Genomic DNA, 8,790 nt, shown 5'->3' on the forward strand with positions numbered 1-8,790 from the left:
TCCAAAATCAAGTTTCACTTTCACGTCTGCAGCGGCTTCTCTTCAGAGTGCCGTCCTGTTCCTGGACACGACATCGCCCTCTCCTGTTGCTCAGCCAGGCCGCCGTGGTGGGACGGGGCGAGCGGACAGGGTGGCTCGTCCACCTGTCCTGGGTGAAGACCTGGGTGGGTTCTCTCTGTACCACGTCGCCATGGTGACAGGTTTGCTACATTTAGGCTGGCACAGATGCTGTGATTTTAACATCATAAACATCAGAATCGCTAAAAAGCAGCACCTTCACTCTTCCCATGTTTGTGCATTAAAGTGACAGCCGTGGTACAGCGTAACACAGCCTCCAGGTCTGACCTGTCGGCACCTCCCTGTGGAGAGAACGAGCACTGCACCGGAGCCATTCTTCAACAAAATAAATGAAGTGGATCTGTACCAGCAGACAAAAACAGCATTCTGAGCTGGACAGCATTTTGAAGGACTCCTCACAACGCTCCTTGCTTCCAATTAGGTGGAACGACTTTGTCTCCTAGAACTGCCCGAGGCAGTTCGAAGACGGGTGAGACTCGGTCTCCGACCCCATGGAGCTGCAATGTTGGAGGCTCACAGCAGGCGGCGCTAGAGAGAAAGGGATGGTGCCCGCTCAGGTGTACTTTGGGGGTTCAGCCTGTTCTCTCCACAGGGAGGCGCTGACAGGTCAAACCTGGAGGATGGAAAACACCACAGCTGTCACTTTACCTCGCAGCATCTGAACCAACCTGAGTCTCTAGAGCAGTGACATCATCACTCTGCGTCTTCGCTCCTACCCCCCCCACCTGCCCCTCCCCCCACTCCTCCCCCTCCCCCTCGCCCCCTACAGGCAGATGTTGATCTGCTTGGCGAGCTCTCGGTCCAGGTCGTGGATCAGCGTGTCGAAGTCCTTCAGGCTGAGTCTGCAGCTGAACGGAGCGTCAAAATCCACAAACTCCTCCACGTAGAGCCCGCCTCCTGCTGCGGACGACCACGCCTCCTTCTTCTCCTCCTCCTCCTCCCCGCTCCCTAGAGGCACGAGAGGGAGGAGAGACAGATCAGATCGATCACAGGGTTTCTGCGATGGGAGGGGAAACGCTCTGATGTCACATCTGGACTTCTGCCCAGGTGTTTAAACTAAAGAGCAGCAGATTCGTTCTTCATGGTTCTGTCAGTGCTGTTGTCATGGCGACCTGTGGAGGCCAAATTAAAACTCTCTCTCCTGTTCTTCACGCACAAAGTTACTTGGAATAACACTCCACGATTCTTTTATGATAAAATGGTGTTTACTGGATTTTGTCATGACACTCAAGTCCAAGAACTTTAACTGTATGGTGAGAACTGTTATCTGTAGAACGTCTGCTGAGAACAAACTCCCATCAATGTCACACAGACTGAAAGCAGATTTTCTTTAAAAAGTTACTAAAAGAAAACCAGATGAATTTCTTATAGATTTTGTTGTTTTTTCTGTTTCCGAATTTTTTCTCTAATTTTGTATTCATTGCATGGTCATTATTTGTGTTTCATATGTGGAGTTATTTTACTTTATTTACTGATCTTTACTTTTTTTGTTTCAGTGTTTCTCTGTTGATTTGAATCATTTCTTGTTTTTATTGTTACTGTTTCTGCGTGGAGCCGATGGGGATCAACATAACGAATAAAACAAAGAATAAAGGAGCAGAAGAATCAGGGGACGAGCTGTTACCTCCTTCGCTCTCACTTCCTGCCACCTCGTCATAATCTGCTTCCTGCCCAGACAGGAAGTCCCGCCCACAGATGCTCCAGTCCCCAGCGTAGCGGTTGATGGGCGGAGGGCTCTCTAATCGAGCCAGGCCACGCCCACGTCGCGAAACCACCACCTCCTCCTCCGGGCCCTGGGGTAGAGCCAACCGCAGGGCGGGACGGCGCTGCTGCTGGCCCAGGGGGTTATGGGTAACGACGGGGGACGTGGGTGGCGAGGGAGAGGTGTCGTCCTGGTCGTCCTGCGGGCCTCGACCCGCGGGCACTGGAGGAGAAGAAGGAGGGAGACAGTTGGACAAAGATTTCCAGAACAAGATGGCGGACAGGGAGGCCGGAGCGGCGTCTCACCTGGCCACAGCTGCAGCAGGTAGTGCAGCACCTCGATGTGCCGTTTGAAATCCACCGCGCTTGCGATCTCCTCGGTGTGGGAGGAACCTTTCCCTTCTTTCCCTCCTCGTCCTCCCCGCCCGCCGCCTCCTCCCCCTCCTCCTCCTCTCCAGGCCTCCTGCGTGGGCGTGAGCAGCACGGGGCCGAAGCAGACGGCGAGGTTCTGGTGGGTCATCCTGTTGGCGGAGCTGAAGGACGCCACCAGGCTGAGGTGGTCGAGCAGCAGAGACAGAGTGGCCTGGACAGGAGGGAACGTTTGGTTTCATCTAAACCCTCAACACCTCGCAGTTTTACTGAGACGGCCTCTCACCAGAGGAGAGGAACGCTTCAACAAAGAGGAAAAACAAAAGTGACGTCTGGAGCGTTGACCAGCAGCTCGTCTGTGGGCTCACGGTTTCCAACACAAGAATTAATCAGGCGTCTACAGACACATGGTAACTGACTGACTGATTGATTGATTTATTGACTTCTTAAGGAATAATGTCGTAGTGTCGTACTACACCTTGCCCTCTCTGGTGCAGTCCTCAATAAAATGAGGAATAGTTTGATTTACAGTGATAGTCAGTAGTTAATCTCAACAAAAATCACAAGAAACTGTTTATGATGATTGAAATGAAATATTTAAAGATGAGCTCAGTGAGGCTGGATCAGATTTACTGTGTTTGAATGAAGGTGTGAAGACTGAACACAAACTATGTCTTGATAGAGATGAAAACCTGCAACTTGCTCAGAGCAGTGCTTCAGTGGTACTGTAACATGCAGTACTGTGTGTCTATGGATATTCTCATTTATCCAGGTCATTGTTCTCTTTGGGCAAAAATGAATTGTAGGCAACTGGACTTGTATTTGTCTCAGGAAGACGTTTCGCCTCTTATCCAAGGGGCTTCATCAGTTCATGCGCATCGGTCTTTCTAGTCCGCACTAGTCTGACAAAGACAGTGGGGTAAGGTCCAGGTATTTAACCTCTGTGGGAGGGGCCACCCTGATGCCTGTGGGTGTGTTCATGCAGGCACTGGTTTCACTTGACCATTGTTGTGGTCTGGTGAGGTGACAGTGGTCAGAGTCAGGTGAAACCCTGGTGAACGACGATCGTTGAGAGTCGTCTGAGGTTAATTTGTTGAACCTCCTGGGTACCGATGAAAGGGCAACATTATAGATTGGGGATAGGTGGCGCCGCAGACCCCCTCCCCTGTTGAGGGATGGTTTTTCCACTTTCACATATATGGCCTCTTTTACTCCTCTCTCAAACCATCTGTCCTCCCTGTCCAAAATCTTAACATTGCTGTCTTCAAAGGAGTGTGCCTTTTCCTTCAGATGTGGACAGACAGCTGAGACTGGACCTGAGGAGTTCGCCCTTCTGTGTTGGGCCATGCGCTTGTTCAGTGGTTGTTTTGTTTCCCCAATGTATAAGTCCTTGCATTCCTCACTGCATTGGACGGCATATATCAGGTTGCTCTTCTGATTGTGTGGTATCACACCACACAATACCACACAATCAGAAGAGCAACCTGATATATGCCGTCCACTCCTTTGAAGACAGCAATGTTAAGATTTTGGACAGGGAGGACAGATGGTTTGAGAGAGGAGTAAAAGAGGCCATATATGTGAAAGTGGAAAAACCATCCCTCAACAGGGGAGGGGGTCTGCGGCGCCACCTATCCCCAATCTATAATGTTGCCCTTTCATCGGTACCCAGGAGGATCAACAAATTAACCTCAGACGACTCAGCGATCGTTGTTCACCAGGGTTACACTTGACTCTGACCACTGTCGCTTCACCAGACCACAACAAGGGTCAAGTGAAACCAGTGCCTGCATGAACACACCCACAGGCATCAGGGTGGCCCCTCCCACAGAGGTTAAATACCTGGACCTTACCCCACTGTCTTTGTCAGACTAGTGCGGACTAGAAAGACCGATGCGCATGAACTGATGAAGCCCCTTGGATAAGAGGCGAAACGTCTTCCTGAGACAAATACAAGTCCAGTTGCCTACGATTCATTTTTGCCCAAAGATGCAGTACTGTGGTGATACTGCAGTAGTACTCTGTCCTACCCGCTCCGGTGCAGGCAGACAGGCCAGCAGCGACACGGTGCTCTGGGCCAGCTGGGGATCGGGGGTCGCCGGGGGGGCAGGAGGGGGGCGCAGGGTCATGGCCTCCAGGACGACCTGGTACAGAGTCCTGGTGATGAGAGGAGACGGCAGCTCCCGCAGGTAGTCCTTCAGTATGCCTGAGGAAACACACACACACACACACACACACACACACACACACACACACACACTGCTGAAAACACACACCTAGCTGTTCAACATGTGACTCACTGGAGCTTCGAAGCTCCATTCCAGTGAATATGAAGGTTTGGCCTGTTCACATTTTCCATGATAACAAACAAAAGATTTCACAGCTCAGAGTCAAAATGTGAGTTTGTGGTTGAAGCAGCCGCCTTATAATGTTCAAAGTCCTCAACATTCAGAAACCACACAGCTGATGATTGGCTGTGGAAAGCAAAATGTTTCCCCGCTTAGGGACTATTTTCCCTGGCGGAGGAGGAGGAGGAGGAGGAGGAGGAGGAGGAGGAGGAGGAGGGAGCGTTTCAGTGTGAAAAAGTCCTGAAAAGCCAACAGTGCTGCTGCTTTTAGGAAAACTCATGTGGAGGACTTTATTGGGCTGATGGAAAACTGGAGTGAAGAAAGTGTGAAGGCTCTGAAAGTTCATGTTCATATCAGAGTGGAATGAATGGAGGAAAGGGAGGAGGAGTGATGTGGCAGCTCTGAAAGCCCACTGCTCGCTCTGGGAGGAGAGCAGAGGAACCTTCTGGAGAACATGCAGAGGAACGTTCTGGAGAGGAACCTCTGGACATGCAGAGGAACCGGGACGGGGGGTTAAATCTGATTTTACTCATAGAAGCTGAACAGAGGAGAGTTTCATAACAACACAAACTGACACACTGACATCTAGCTGTGTGTGTGTGTGTGTGTGTTTGTGTGTGTGTGTGTGTGTGTGTGTGTGTTGCTGACCTGTGATGACGTTGATGTCAGGGTAGAGGTCCTCGCTCAGACTGACAGCCAAACTGTTCCTCTCAAACCAGTCTCTGAGTTCCTTCTTCACTGCAGCAGAACCGCACAGCCTGTACAGACCCACCACCTGACACACACACACACACACACACACACACACACACACACACACACACACACACACGTTGTCAAACTGTGTTTCTTGTGTTTCTGTCTGAACTGTGTGACGTGGACTCTGCTGCCTGTATCTGCCCTCAGTATGTTGCTGAAAACACACACCGCTGAAAACACACACCTGCCTGTATCTGCCCTTACAGTGTGTTCATACTCTGCTGAAGGGGAGGCTGTGTGTGTGTGTGTGTGTGTGTGTGTAGGTGTGTGTGTGTATGAGAGAGAGAGAGAGAGAGAGAGAGAGAGTCAGACGGACCCACAGCCAATCAGCTGTCAGTGCAGCTTTGCTCATCATCAGGAGCAGCTCAGTATTAATCTACAGCTCAAAGTAGAAAACAATCAAATAAAAGAAAAACCACTGAATGAGAAGGTGTTCACAAACCCAAACAACTCACTTTGCCTCTTATTTACAAGTTTAACTGCTGGCAGGAAGGAGGTTTGATGGTTTATGAGACTGTCCTCTGTGCCTGACTGATGACAGAATCCTCAGAAACCGACTGAACGAAAAATAATCTTGAATTAATCCCCAATATCGGAATAGCATTCTGTGCCAGATGAGTCATTTGTCCTCTCAGTTGTACAGCCAGATTCCCAAACCATGCCGCCGGTACCTTCAGTCCTCTCCTCTCTATCTCCACCACAGTCTTCTGGATCAGCAGAGGGATTGGAGATGCAGATCCCTCTTTCTCCACTAGATGGTGCAGTTCAACCCCAAACACACTAGGGGGCACCGACGTATCACTGCTGGGCTGCAGGGAGACGGAGAGAAACTGTTATCAGAAAGGAAGATTCAGTATCAGTATCAGTATCAGTAGTAGTATTTGTAGTAGTATCAGTATCAGTATCAGTAGTAGTATTTGTAGTAGTATCAGTGGCAGTAGTGTGTGTACCTGCGTGTTCCACTGTTCCCGCAGCGACAGTTTGACATACAGAAGACCTCGAGGCTCCAGCTTGACACACAGCTGCTGACTGCGACATCCTGACACACACACACACACACACACACACACACACACATACACACACACACACACACACACAAACACCAAATACATAAATAATAAACATTTAAATTTAAACACCAAATACATAAATATATCATTAACAAATCTATAAATAACAAATACATAATTAACAAATTTATAAACACAAATCTATGAATAACAAATATATGTATATAAAAAAAATATAGTGAGTGTTAACAGAACCCTGGCAGTATGAGCATGAGAATATTTTAGTGTAATGTACCTTTAAAGAGCGGGGGGATGGAGACTCCACCCAGACAACAGACTCTGTTCCTGGTTGGACCGCTTGACAGGGAAGTCTGACTCTGATTGGTCCCTGATTTGGCCCCTCCCACTCCCTGTTGATTGGCTGGAGGGACAGACAGAAGGATAATGGTCAGACACCAATGCCAGTGCTGACGTAGTATCAGTAGTATAAGTAGTAGTATCAGCCACTAGGATTAGGAGTACTAGCAGTAGCAGTGGATGTAGTAGCAGTAGTAGTAAAAGTAGTTGTAATAGTAACTGTTGAAGTAGCATTAGTAGAACTAGGCAATAGTATTAGAAGCAGTAGCAGTAGTAGCAGTAGCAGCAGTAGTGGTAGTAGTAGTAGTTGTTGAAGTAGCAGTAGTAGCAATGGTAGTATTAGTACTAGTAGTAGTTGTAGTAGCAGTAGTAGTAATATTAGTAGCAGTAGTAGTAGTAGTAGTAGCAGTATCAGTAATATTAGTAGCAGTAGTAGTATTAGCACTAGTAGTAGCTGTAGTAGTAGCAGTAGCAGCGATGCAGTTTACCAGTGATGTGCAGAGCAGCAGGTAAATAGAGAACCAGAAGGGGCCTAACATCGATCCTTGTGGAACGCCACATTTTAGTGGAGGACAAGCAGCCGCCAATCATAAGAGAGCCTGTGCTTTATATCTTTAAATAAGTAGCAGTAATGTTAGGAGTAGTGGCATTAGTAGGTGCTGGTAGTATCAGCAGCAGAGTCATTGCAGTACTTTACCTGCAGGAGTACTACCTGGGGTGAGTACTATGAGGCGGAGCTGCCTGGCTCTCTCCAGCTCCAGGTGGAAGGCGTGGTTTAAGGAGAGGGCGGAGCCTCGCAGGGTGAGGAGGGCGGTCCTCGCTCGTGTCACCCCGTCAATCTGGATGGCCAGAAAGACTTCCTTACTGCTGTCTGACCTGGGGCGCACACACACACACACACACACACACACACACACACACACACACACACACAATTTTGTGGCCAAAACTGATATCTACTGATTTAATATTTGATTGTTTGTTTACTTTTATTATCTTTATAATTATAAATTCATTGGACATTAACATGTAAGAAAACAAATTGTTAAAATACAGTATGTGCTGTTCAGCCTCTAGATGGCACTGTTAGCATGTGAGTAGTTGTTGAAGCAATAGTAGAAATAATAGTGTTACATGCAGTAGCAGTAGCAGTACCTCTAACAGTACTGACAGTAGCGGCGTCAGCAGTAACTGAAGTAGTAGTGGTAGTAACTATTAGTAGTAGTAGTAATGGTGATATTAGCAGTTTTCTTTTCCTCAGTCAAATGAAAGATGTGGGAAATCTTTAACCTTAGATTACAGTATGCACCATGCAGGGTAATTAATTAAAGTGTTTGTTTTGTTTGATATTCTTATTTATGACTGATTACTTTCTAAACGTGGCCTTGGCTTGGAGGCAGAGAACAGAGCAAATTCAATATTTTGTGCATCTATTTGTTTTATGTGCACTCATAAAGGGAACCACTGTATCAGAGAGACAACATGTTAGATAAAGCTGCTTCGTGCCACATTATACAGAATGTGTGTGTGTGTGTGTGTGTGTGTGTGTGTGTGTGTGTGTGTGTGTGTGTGTGTGTGTTTCTTGTGTTTGCTTGGTTTTGACAAGGCCCTCCTGTTTGCTTGGACCTCCAGGTTCAGCAGATGGAGACAATCTGCGGTTTCTGTTTTCCCGAGTGTTTGGCAGAATATGGAGCCCTAAGAGGCAACATGAAGAAACCTGAACCAACCACTGGGACCATGAACATGTTGCACTTCCCAGTTCAAATTCAAATGGACAACGTCACTATTAGCTAGTTTTAGCTGCTGTTGGTTAGTATCAGCTGGCACAGGCTGATGTTGGTTGGTGGCTAGATTGAAGTGGCATCATCTGGTGTGAGCCGATGCTGCCTAGTTGTAGCCAGTGTTGGCTAGTTTTCGTCAGTCTTAGCTAGTTGCAGCTGGTGATACTTGTAGCTGGTGTTGCTAGTACATGGTGTTAGCTAGTGTTGGTGATGGCTAGTTTTGAGTGGTGTCATCTGGCTTTGGCTGGTGTTGTCTAGCTGTAGCTGGTGATAGATAGTTGGACAGTTTAAGCTGTGCCGTCATGTCGGTACCTGCTGGTCTTCATCTCCTCCAGGCCCAGCAGATGGACGGTCAGCAGGCCGGTCACCCGCTGGGCGCATCGC

General features: G+C 48.1%; 1 protein-coding gene across 1 annotated transcript in view; it reads right to left on the reverse strand.

The window, feature by feature from the left end:
* The window catches only part of syde1 (synapse defective Rho GTPase homolog 1), a 12,769-nt gene continuing 3,979 nt past the window's right edge, over window positions 1–8,790 (reverse strand). Inside the window, exons 5-14 of the mRNA XM_030077367.1 lie at window positions 8,719–8,790; window positions 7,323–7,501; window positions 6,564–6,689; window positions 6,206–6,294; window positions 5,927–6,064; window positions 5,145–5,271; window positions 4,179–4,354; window positions 2,086–2,362; window positions 1,703–2,002; window positions 1–1,026 (exon numbers count right to left, since the gene is read on the reverse strand). The exon at window positions 8,719–8,790 is cut by the window's right edge and continues 124 nt beyond it. Of these exons, the coding sequence (XP_029933227.1) occupies window positions 842–1,026; window positions 1,703–2,002; window positions 2,086–2,362; window positions 4,179–4,354; window positions 5,145–5,271; window positions 5,927–6,064; window positions 6,206–6,294; window positions 6,564–6,689; window positions 7,323–7,501; window positions 8,719–8,790 (1,669 nt within the window). The 3' untranslated portion in view covers window positions 1–841. The remainder of the gene's footprint in view (window positions 1,027–1,702; window positions 2,003–2,085; window positions 2,363–4,178; window positions 4,355–5,144; window positions 5,272–5,926; window positions 6,065–6,205; window positions 6,295–6,563; window positions 6,690–7,322; window positions 7,502–8,718) is intronic.

Source organism: Myripristis murdjan, chromosome 19 (genome assembly GCF_902150065.1).
Source record: "Myripristis murdjan chromosome 19, fMyrMur1.1, whole genome shotgun sequence".
Taxonomy (NCBI): domain Eukaryota; kingdom Metazoa; phylum Chordata; class Actinopteri; order Holocentriformes; family Holocentridae; genus Myripristis; species Myripristis murdjan.